Genomic DNA, 10,875 nt, shown 5'->3' with positions numbered 1-10,875 from the left:
GAAAGAGCTACTAGTTATGTCCACCACAGCCGCCTCAGCTTATCCAATCCGCCGCAGGCCTCGCCTATGCAAGACCTGTCTCCCTTGCCGAGCCAGTAAAGTGCGCTGCGATCGCAACCTGCCGTGCGGGAACTGCGCAAAGCGCAACTTCACCTGCTCCTATAGCCAGGCGCCGCTATCCACTGGCGCGACGATACCTCATCTACAACCACAATCACAATCGCAACAACCACTGTCTACATTACCGCTGTCGCTGCAGCAGCATATTATACAGAGAGAAATATGTCCGAGGAACAACCCGTATCCTGGCGTGACTGTTACGCCGTCGGATTCGTCGATCCCGTCGGCCCGGTTTACACCTGATCAGAGTCGGTTTCATCACGCTGCTGAGAACTATGGGGCTGGGATAGATTGCGATGGGGCTGTGGAGGACTATGAGGGCGATGACGATGACGAGGATGAGGACGATTCGTCGGATACGGTGAATATCTCGCAGGCGGAATGGGAGGATATACATACCAAGATGGGCGCGATGGAGCAGATCCTCAACAGTTTGCATTCGATATTCCAGTCACATTCGGGGCGGCGTTACAAAGGTCCTGATCCTCCACCACCGTCGTCGACATCCTCATCGCCAACATCATCGATTGAAGAATCGCCACCGGCAGAGACAGAGATGGATAGAGAAAGACGTCGATCCCCGCAAGTTGGAAGTATCTTTCGACCAAGTCCGTTGCTGAAAAAGGGTACTATACATATAGGTTCGCGGTCTGCGTTGGTGGATATCTTCAATAAATCGAAGACTTCCGATGACACGGCCCAGGCTTTGCCCAAGGATGATCTGCTTGCGGAGCTGGCGCTGGGAAATCAGTCCGTCGCTTATCCCTTTGTCGATCTTTGGTCGTCGGACCCGTTTACGTTTAATATTGTTGCAGTATGTGATGTGTTACCGGTGGATGTGCAATGTTATAGGTACAACATTATTCCTATCCCTTTCTTTCTGAACTGCTTGTTAATGCGCGCGCCGACAGATTTTTTGATTACTACAAAAATATCGGCGCTGTTTTATACCCCGTTCTTTCAGATATCGCCCAAGTCGAGCAAAGTGTACAGCAATTACTACAGAATCGTGCAGCCGCTGGCGGAGGATACCATCCAGATGATAATGGCCTGGTGAAGCCGTTCGGTATGAGCTTGGGCTTTTTGAGTCTTCTTTTTGCCATTCTTGCCTCTGGGTGCCAACTGTCTGATCTGCCTGCCAGTGAGCGGGAGTTGACTTCGTGGGTTTACGGTTCGTTCCTTGTTTGTACTTTGTGGTGTTGATAAAAGCTGATTGTTGTTAGTATCCTGTTCATACCAATGTCTGCGGATGATGAATTATGTCGCGCAACCCACTGTAGAGGTAATACAGATCTTGTTGATTATTAGCAATGTTTTGTCGTATAATATGAATGCCGGTGCTTCGTATACCTTGCTTGGTAAGTTCTCGTGCCCTATTGGTGTCAAAAAAAAGTTGATTAATCGTAAAAAGGAATGACGGAGCGAATGTGCATGGTCCTCGGTCTTCATGTCGAAACGCCAGGATTCTCGCGATCCGAGCAGGCTGTTCGCAGAAGAATATGGTAAGACCTATGCCTCGTCTGGCTGGTGACTTCACGCTTACGATGTTTAGGTGGACAATGGCTTTCCAAAACAGCCATTTCTCGCTAGCATATGATCGACCATCCATCACCATGGTTAGTCAACCAGAGATACAATATGACCGTAAGTCGATGCCCGGACATCGGTCATATTTTGAATCACTCTGCCGGGTAGTATCGCTAGCACTCGAGATGCTTCGAGGACGGTTAGACTCGGAACATTCTCATGTCCGATATCACGATATCCGCGAGTATAAGCAACGCATGCATCGCATTCTGGCAGAAGCTGCCCCGCACTTGCGATTCGCAGACCGTTGCGTCACAATAGCTGATAACATCGAGCGGACGGAGTTGCGACTGCATTCTTGTTACCTGATCTCCGTGCTGTGTCGTATTTCACTAGACCCGGACTCACATCTAGATGGCCATCGCCGCGCACTAGTCCGTGAGGATTGTATAGCAAACCTGGTCGGAACCATCGAAGCATTCGTCGAGCTACACTCGATCAACCATCACTGTTCACGATCCTGGATCAGCGTACAGCGCGCAATCGCATGCGCATTCCTCCTAGTTGCCCACGATGGCCAATCCCACCCGCGAACACGTTTCCTAATCCAAAAACTCCAAGACGTCCTCGCAGACCACGTATACGCCGACGGCGCAGTGGCACACAACAGCCGCACCGATTCAGCCAAACATTTGGCAACTTCCCTCCGTGCTCTGCGCGAAATCAGCGCGGCATTCCAGGCGCGACAGATGCGCACGCCTCCTGAAAGCGACGTTGTGTCCAAGCCGGACACTCCCAATATAACCGTGACGATGCCGTCTGCTTCGGGGTCAGTGATGGCTAACCCGGGTATGGCAGCGCCTGCGATGCCGAGATATGGCCAGAGCCAAACCTATGTTCCCATGGAGTACGAATATCCGGATATGCGCAATATCCTAGACCAGGTTTCGGATGTCATGTTGTTTCCGAGTATGTCGGAGTGATACATTTCTTATTAGCATATACCCATTTGCACGAATGATATCCGGACCGAGATGAGAAGCAACGATTGAACGACATTTCTCGAGCGGCACTTAATAACGTCTTACTCCCTCGTCCCTCGTGTATGAAAGTAGTAGAAATCATGAGCAAGAAGGAGGTGAGGAGAATAAATACTTGAATATGTATTAGGCTTCTCAGCTTCGGCCGAGATAAGACCGGTCCGAGTGGGGTTCTGTTTCGGAACCGGCCGGGCAGCGGAGTTAGGCATTGAAGTCCTGAATGTTATCAGATTTGTCGCTGACTGAGGCATTTATTTGACATCCAGCTATCATATCTGTGTATGTAGTTGGGGCTGCGCTGGTAGCTACGCTGCTATTCCATGTTAGACCATGTGGCCAGTCTCTCATGTACCGTGCGCATTCAAAGTCATCCTAGATGGCCTGGAATCTGGATTCGGGCCATTCTGGCCAGCATGATTGCTGCTCAAGATGAGCATGGAAAAATAGACAACGGTTGGAAGTGCCAGAGAAAACAGTCACGTGATAATAAAGCAATGGTGGTCTGTTTGTATTGAAGGGCACTCTTTTATTCCCTTCCATCTTCCTAGTATTACCGTCGCCTAGTTGGAGACCCATCGCCATCATCTACAGTCACCCGCTACGGTTTAGTACTGTCCAGCTTACCTAAATCTGTATCTCAGTTGATACTGCTGTCAATGGACCAAGAACAAGATGGGGATTCTTCACAATCTACCTCCTAAGATCTTTAACGCTGTCATGGAGGCCTTAATCGTCATGTTTGGCATCGTCAAGGCACTCCGGCTCAGAGTGATGAACCGCATGTTCAGCTTGCCCATAATATAGAGGCACTAAGGAGGGCTAATCGCTTGCTCCAGGAAGGTCCGACTCTGCCAACCGGGCAAAACCCTACTTTGGCATACCTTTGTCTATTGCTGCAGCCCGGGAATATCTTTATATTGCTCGATATTTCAGTATGCGGCGCTATCCCTGAGCGCGTTGTCAATCTTCCAATTAGGCGTTTGGCACTAGATCCAGCCTTGAAAGACTTGGATCTTCCCGTGAGTAAGTACATATACCTAGATGCAGTTGGTGGTGCACTGCGAGCTGCAGCAATAGTAGGCCATGATAATATTGTTCGCTTGCTCGTGCCGTACACTCAGTCCACCGCAACTTGAGAGGGATATTATCTAGCATTTTAGGCCTCATTCCGCGGTAGTCATATCATTATTATCAATATCCTCGATGCTGTTGGAAAAATTATCCATAAACCAGGCTGGCAGCATTATCAAATGTTATGGCAGACCGTCCGCCATAACCAAGAATCCGTGATGCAGGTGTTATTAGACAATGGCATTGACGTGAACATGATTCCATATTCAGGGCTACATGCCCTTGATATTGCAGCGGCACAAGGCCATGAACAAATGGTTCGCTCTCACGTGCATCTGAGCGAGGGCCCTGATTTGTCGCCCATCGAGCATGCCACTGCAAATGGGCACCAAAGAATAGTTGGGTTACTACTCCAACTTGGTGCGAACGTTGACAATGCAGTTATTTCGTCTACCAGAAGTGGCCAGGCTTTGACACTACCGACGGAAGTCCCAGGAAACAGCAACCCGTTGTACATTTTCTGGGCTTGAAGTATGTCCAGGTGGACAATCTCACGGGTGACATATTAACGGGTCTTCGTCCATTTTAGATGGACGGTCGAGTTTTGCCGAGGCTGGGCTTGATGTTGTTGATGTTATTGTGAAGAGACCTGATGGTGGGGGTTCGTGCTATGCTTTCCGTGGGAACAAGTATGCTAGGATCAAGGTTGATAGTCCCCGTAAGGATACACTCAGGTTGTCGGCTAGACTACTTCTGGGGAATTTTTGGCTCTGTATCTACCCTGTTTTCTACAGTTTTTTGCACAGCCCAAGTGTTAGACAACCCATGATCAAGCTACTGAGATCCAACAAAGGTATGCTCAAACGAAAACATCTCAATTTATCATACCTAGTATCCATTCAACGCGATCTCTCTGCATCCGGTTCGAGCACGCTGCGGAGACATTGACCGTAGAGGTTGACCGAAATGATACCTCAAGAGTCTAAACCGCCAAGAGAACGTGGCAATGGGTAAGAATTTACCAAAAGACCCATAAAACCTCATCACATAATAATAATCTAGACCTAGCCCAATGTCCCCATCAGGAAACTCCGGCGACGACTGAACAATAGCCGAACGAACAGGAACATCAGGGCCGTTAAGGCCCGATCCGCAGGACGACAATGAGTGGTAAGAGGGGCGTTCGTCTGAACATTGCGATTATTTTCTTCTAGAATAGTGGTGTACCGGGGTTCAGGTTGGAGATGGGCCAGTTTTTCCGAAGTATAGCGGCGCTCTGAATGGATGGCGGAAAACGGAGATGATTCCCGTCCATGGATGTCTTCTCCGTTACTCCTTTGGGTAGTTGGTATATGTGCAACAGTCGCAGGATCTGATTTGCGTGTTTAGGACTGAAGAGCCGAGTCAGAGCTTGGTCCTAAGGGGAGAATGGTGTTTCAGAAAGTTAAAATGGGGAATTTGGGGATCGAGTTGGAGAGGGAGGTTTGGGTATAAGTTGTGCCTTTTTTCTGTTCATTTTCCCCCTCTCTTTTTGTGTAGAAAGCTAAGTTTTTGTTTATAAATTTCAATCTCATTATGAGCATTTCTAAATTTGCTACGCTCGGAGCCCTGGTCAGCTTCGCGGCCGCCTGGCTACCAGAGACCAACAAGCAAATCACAGCCAACAATGGCACAAACCTCTTTTCCAAGTCCAACGGAAAAATCCGCGGCGTGAACACGGGCTCTCAGTTTATCTTCGAGCCCTGGATCGGCGAATCCGCCTGGTCCGACATGGGCTGCGGCGGCCAAAAGTCCGAGTTCGACTGCGTGTCGAGTCTCGGCCAGGACAAGGCCAATAGCGCATTTGCTAAGCATTGGGACACCTGGATTACAGAGGAAGATATTAACGAGATCCAAAGCTATGGTCTTAACACCATCCGTATTCCGGTTGGGTACTGGATGAAAGAGGATCTTGTGTACCGCGACAGCGAGTATTTCCCACAGGGCGGATTCGATTATCTCGAGAGACTTTGTGGATGGGCTAGTGATGCCGGTCTGTATATAATCATGGATCTGCATGGTCTTCCAGGGGCGCAGACGCCTGAGAACCCGTTTACGGGCCAGTATGCTTCGGAGGCCGGATTCTACGAGGACTATCAGTATGAGCGCGCACTGAAGTTTCTCGAGTGGATGACGACCAATATCCACCAGAACGACAACTTCCGTAACGTGGGTATGCTGGAGATTGTCAATGAGCCGGAGCAGGAAGAAGATAAGGCTGCTTCTGTGCGTGCGGGTTACTACCCGGATGCATACCGAGTTAGTCTCATCCCTTTACTTTGTGGCTAGCAGCAGCAGCTAACCCTACCCAGCGTATCCGTTCTGCGGAACGAGAACTATCAGTCAACAGAAACGACTACCTGCACATCCAAATGATGGACGAAACCTGGGGCTCCGGCAATCCCAACCAGTACCTGGATGACCTCTATTACGCTGCTTACGACGACCACCGGTACTTGAAATGGGCTAATGTCGACGCTTCTCATGATAGCTACATCAGCACTTCCTGCAGTGATGACCCGGGCAGTAACACTCCGCTTATCGTGGGTGAATGGAGTTTAGCCGTCGCGGATGATATCGAGTCGGACTCGGACTGGGATCCGGACTCGAACACTGAGTTCTATAAGAAGTGGTTTGCGGCACAGATTACTGCGTATGAAAAACAGCAAGGATGGGTGTTTTGGACTTGGAAGGCTCAGCTAGGTGATTATCGGTGGTCGTATCAAGGTATGTCCCTTCTATATTTCTAGGGTTTGTTGTGCATTACTGACTCTTGTAGATGCGGTTTCGGCTGGTGTGATTCCTACTGATCTCAACTCAGCTCTGGATATGGGAGTGTGTCGGTAAAATTGTATATATTTTGTAGAGGTAAATAGTTACGAAATAGCCAACGCCGTCAAATCTTCAGTCTCCATCATAAATTATGATCCAATTTCCCATACATCTCAGACCTCTTATAAACAAGCTCACCCTTGTCCAAATACCTCTCCATGACATAAACCACAGCCCCCTCTTCATACTGGTTAGCTTTACTAGGCCGCCATTCTTCCTCATCCTTAAATTGTCGGCGAAAGTCGCAGACAGCAGAATAAATCATGACAGCTTTGAAGTTGTCCCTGCGGATGATAGAATTCCACGTCCACGCGTCTTTGTTCATGATACCTTTTTTGGAGGCCAAGAGGATGATATTGGTTGCATCGTCGCAGATGGATTTCCAGGTTTCTCTTGGACAGTAGTGTGTGATGTCCTTAGGGGGAAACCGTCAATGTATAAAGACACAATGTACGGATCATGGCAGAATGATATTGTCCGGCCTGGGATTTCGGTCTGGGAAGCTCCCAACAATTGGAAATTTATAACTGTCAGTGTCAATTCTACAACTAGGTAAACGCATATCACCGGTTTCCACCCACGACGGAACGCTCGTCAAATCCGATTAGCACAAATCTTACGGATAACTTGCCAACCCATATCAACCCATCAATCTGACCAAAAGAACGCAAAATCATCTACACCCAACCACTAGCAAACGCGACCTGACTATTACAGATAAAAGCTTGCCTTTTAATGAGCGGTGGTCCTACAGAGAAATGCAGAGCTGGTAGCCTGGATTAGAGAGAGACTTGACCAGGTCATGAAGGTACATCTTGAATAAGAATACCCGAATTTTTATCATCTACCTGAGATTTTCTGAGCATACTATTACAGACGCACTATGACAACCTAGAGACGGTCCTACGTTTCAAGACGAAAAGAAGCGGTGTATCCTGAATTGAAGAGTTGGAGAATCAATCGTTGTTTTTTGGGACACGTCCGATTACAGACAAACCACCACTCATGAGAAAGATAGCCAAAATGCAAGCAAGGAAAGGATACAGAAATGAGTGAGAGACTAGGAGAAATGGTGCCATCCACCAAGAGTCTGCACTAGATATAATTGTCGAGTTATCGAGGTGCTTCTCCTTCCTTGAAGGTCTTGCTGATATTGAAAAAGATAATCGCTCTGAGGCAGTCTCGAGTGTAGGCCGTTTCCATCCCGATATGGTTTTACTGTTTCCTGTGTGGTGGTTCCTTGTGAATTTGTCCCAACGCTTCACTGGGATGATCGTTAATGCTTTTATTCTATGAGGGACTTGTGACAGTAACCAAACCCATAAAACAACTGAAAATGATACATTATTTCGGCATATATGTAGTAAGAGGGATATATACCTCACCCTCGATTGACCAGTTCTAGCATCTACCAATCTACATCTAAACCGTCCTCAAACACTCCTCCAAATACCTCTCCACCCTCTTAACATCCCCTAACTCAGCCACGACCCCAATATATCCATCCGGCCTAACAACCGCCACAGCGCCCTTCTCCGGATCAACACCATAAACCCTATAAACATCCTCCTTCTCATATCCGTTGTAGAACTGCATCTCCGAGTATTGTTTCAACTCATGGGGTACATCTCGCCAGGTAAAGTCGCGTGATAGGCGCGGGTGGAGGACGATTTGTTCGATAATAGAGGGGGGGAAGCGTGGGAGGATGGATGAGCCGAGGGCTGTTAGGGTTTGGTGGGAGATGCTCTGGGGGCCGAGGAGGTCGGTGGATGTTAGACAGAGGATGCGGAAGCGGCCGGTTGAGAGGAAGTCTGCAAAATATTTAGTGGTCTAAGATAAACTATTGTTAGGAGTGTAGGTAACGTACCATCCTGCAAGTCACGCCGGTTTCCATCCGCATGCCTCTTAACTTGCACGTTCAACAATCTCCGTCCTGGGTACAACATCCCCGACAAACGGTCCGTTCCGTGAATGGGATCGTTGACCTCCTTTTCCAGCGTCCGGTTCACAAGCGGACTCTCGGGATATTCAATTCCGCAGCCACTTGTAAACCCATTTCCAGTGCTAAAGACAGTTTGGAACTCTTCGTGCGTGAGTCCCTGGTTTCCATCCTCGGAACCCATCTGACCAGAGAACATGGAGGAGAAAGTCCGGTCGAAATCAATCAGTTGCTGTGCGATGGTGTGTCGTTCGCTGTGGTATGTGTCAAGGAGGGCTCCGGGGTTGGGGGTAAGACCGTAGATGGAGTAGATTAGTTTCCATGCTAAGTTGTATGAGTCCATCATGGATACATTCATGCCTTGACCGGCTTTGGGGCTGTGTGTATGGCAAGCTGTAGATGATTAACATCCAGTAGTCAAAATCAATAATGATGACAACTTACCGTCTCCAGCGATAAACACCCGATTGACACCCTTGGAATCCTTCACTGCAAACCGCTCCGCCACGCGCTGACCTATCTGGTAGGCTGCCCACCAGTCCACATCACCGTCCTTCTTGGGCTGAATATAGTACGGTTTGAAGGCATCTACTGCATGCTGGAAGAGCCTGTCCATCGTAACTTTGCCCCGACGCTCCTTGGCCTGTTCCTTATTTGAACCGTTAAGAGTCTCCTCCGTCTCCAGTTCTGGCACTTGCACGTAGAGACGAGTTAGATAGTCCCCTGTAGCAATGCGCTCGCGCGGAATGACCATGACAGATCCTGCAGGGGAGTGAATGGCGCAGCGTCGTCTGATATCAGGGAAATCAGTGTCGACCACCAAATCCATAACTCCCCAAATGTGATCAGTCGATTCTCCGACCATTTTGAGACCCATTTGTCGTCGTACAACTGAGTGCGCGCCATCAGCACCAACCAGATGCTTGGTACGAACGGTCCTGCGCTGACCATTCGCTTCAAATTCGGCGACGACAGGGAATTCCGGATCGGACTCATCAATCTTAACGTCAAGAAGCTTAGTGTCGCGCTGCACACCGCGCTTCGAATACCGTAGCAAATCCGTCTCAAGAATTCGCTCAATTCGACCCTGGTGAATAGTGACTTCAAAATTGTACCTCGCGGGCACCGCGATATCGCGAACAATGGACGTCCTCTCAATCACTTCATCCTTGTTGCTAGACGGATTCCAAAATGCGACTTCTTCCATATGACATCCATCGTGGACAAGCTCATCAACCAGCCCAAGGGACTTGAACACCTCTAAAGTTCGGGGTTGGATACCGTCCGCCTGTCCAGACGTAAGCAATGAGGGCTTCGCATCAACAAAAAGCAATGAATCATCGCTCAATCCGTATCGCGACAGGAGCAAGCCCAGCATCATACCGGCAGGGCCCGCACCGACAATGACGACCTCATATTTCTCTATCTGCTCGTCACGCATGAGTGCTGGTGTGACGCGGGGCAGTGGAGGGGCAAAAGAAGGTAGAACCCGTAGCTCGCGCGACTTGGTCGCATACTCTGTGAAGACGGGCATGACAATGCTAATGGAAGATATGTCCGCAGAAATTAGGGGAATTCAAGACGTTGCCCCTCGAGCACACTGCCATTGTCCACTTTATACCCCATGCCCCATGGTTAATATCCTCCGCAGCAGTCACCGTCGGTAAACGGGCGGAGGTATGCTTGTCCAATGGTAGTCTGCGTAACTACGGGGATTGGCCCACTCGGAATTGTTTATGATATCCTGATTGGCCATATCCACCAGTCGGTTGAAGATCCTGAAGATTTGTGAGATTCGAGTAAGCATCCACAAGCAATGGGGAGGTTGGAAACGGTTTTACGGAATTATGGCTCCATAGCGAGCGGAGATACTGATTCTCCGTCTATGCTAGCTTATGCAGCCATCTGGGGGAATTCCGACTTAGCCCTCAAATGTAATACCGAGCGGTAAACAAGGGTATGATGTTCGTCATAATGGGGGTTTTCCTGTCATTAAGTTCCACGTGGATGTCACTCTAGCAAATTGCATCGTCTCAGATGCATCAGTTTTTCCTTCGCCACGGAGGAAGAGCAAACTCCCGCGGCTTAGCGAGGTGCTCGGCAAGCCTCCGTACATACAGAGCACTTCCCTTAGCATACCCCTGTAATACAGCATCACAAGTCCGGTATATACTACCTCCAGCAGCCAGCCTTGGCTTATATATGGGGTATTCCCGAAACGCTTCAACCACATCCCAAGTCCTCACATCCGAATATGCTCAATATGCTCGCAACTCGTCCTGTCTCCATGTCCGTCCCCGCAAACCG

At 49.0% G+C, this 10,875-nt stretch overlaps 5 protein-coding genes across 5 annotated transcripts; 3 read left to right on the top strand and 2 right to left on the bottom strand.

The window, feature by feature from the left end:
- Positions 1-16: 16 nt before the first annotated feature.
- On the top strand, positions 17-2,630 carry EURHEDRAFT_452238 (Zn(II)2Cys6 transcription factor; the record flags this gene model as incomplete). The annotated part of the gene is made up of 7 exons (XM_040784015.1): positions 17-316; positions 440-587; positions 654-972; positions 1,032-1,291; positions 1,344-1,478; positions 1,532-1,622; positions 1,673-2,630. The coding sequence occupies 7 exons, from the start codon at positions 17-19 to the stop codon at positions 2,628-2,630; spliced, it is 2,211 nt and encodes a 736-aa protein (XP_040640706.1).
- A 1,321-nt stretch (positions 2,631-3,951) lies between these two features.
- EURHEDRAFT_410814 (uncharacterized protein) lies at positions 3,952-4,516 on the top strand. Its single transcript, XM_040781451.1, has one exon. The coding sequence runs from the start codon at positions 3,977-3,979 to the stop codon at positions 4,286-4,288; it is 312 nt and encodes a 103-aa protein (XP_040640705.1). The 5' UTR covers positions 3,952-3,976; the 3' UTR covers positions 4,289-4,516.
- Positions 4,517-5,333: 817 nt separating this feature from the next.
- Positions 5,334-6,644, top strand: EURHEDRAFT_376264 (glycoside hydrolase family 5 protein; the record flags this gene model as incomplete). The annotated part of the gene is made up of 3 exons (XM_040778832.1): positions 5,334-6,056; positions 6,110-6,524; positions 6,577-6,644. The coding sequence occupies 3 exons, from the start codon at positions 5,334-5,336 to the stop codon at positions 6,642-6,644; spliced, it is 1,206 nt and encodes a 401-aa protein (XP_040640704.1).
- A 154-nt stretch (positions 6,645-6,798) lies between these two features.
- EURHEDRAFT_437930 (uncharacterized protein) lies at positions 6,799-7,056 on the bottom strand (the record flags this gene model as incomplete). Its single annotated transcript, XM_040783450.1, has 1 exon — positions 6,799-7,056. A coding segment is annotated over one exon (258 nt), but the record flags the coding sequence as incomplete, so codon positions are not given.
- Positions 7,057-8,042: 986 nt separating this feature from the next.
- Positions 8,043-10,353, bottom strand: EURHEDRAFT_346988 (putative phenol monooxygenase). Its single transcript, XM_040778424.1, has 3 exons — positions 9,013-10,353; positions 8,497-8,961; positions 8,043-8,440 (listed from the first exon to the last, which is right to left on the bottom strand). The coding sequence occupies exons 1-3, from the start codon at positions 10,100-10,102 to the stop codon at positions 8,052-8,054; spliced, it is 1,944 nt and encodes a 647-aa protein (XP_040640702.1). The 5' UTR covers positions 10,103-10,353; the 3' UTR covers positions 8,043-8,051.
- Between the last annotated feature and the right edge of the window lie 522 nt (positions 10,354-10,875).

This window comes from Aspergillus ruber (assembly GCF_000600275.1).
Source record: "Aspergillus ruber CBS 135680 unplaced genomic scaffold scaffold00007, whole genome shotgun sequence".
NCBI lineage: Eukaryota > Fungi > Ascomycota > Eurotiomycetes > Eurotiales > Aspergillaceae > Aspergillus > Aspergillus ruber.
This window is presented reverse-complemented; position numbering and strand designations above follow the sequence as displayed.

Bases quoted from the DNA above. Each gene is read 5' to 3' on its own strand.
- EURHEDRAFT_346988 (XM_040778424.1), bottom strand. From the start codon at position 10,102: ATGCCCGTCTTCACAGAGTATGCGACCAAGTCGCGCGAGCTACGGGTT. The intron at 8,962-9,012 runs GTAAGTTGTCAT...AATCATCTACAG, and splicing joins GGTGTTTATCGCTGGAGACG to CTTGCCATACACACAGCCCC. The intron at 8,441-8,496 runs GTACGTTACCTA...AATATTTTGCAG, and splicing joins CCGGCGTGACTTGCAGGATG to ACTTCCTCTCAACCGGCCGC.
- EURHEDRAFT_410814 (XM_040781451.1), top strand. From the start codon at position 3,977: ATGCAGGTGTTATTAGACAATGGCATTGACGTGAACATGATTCCATAT.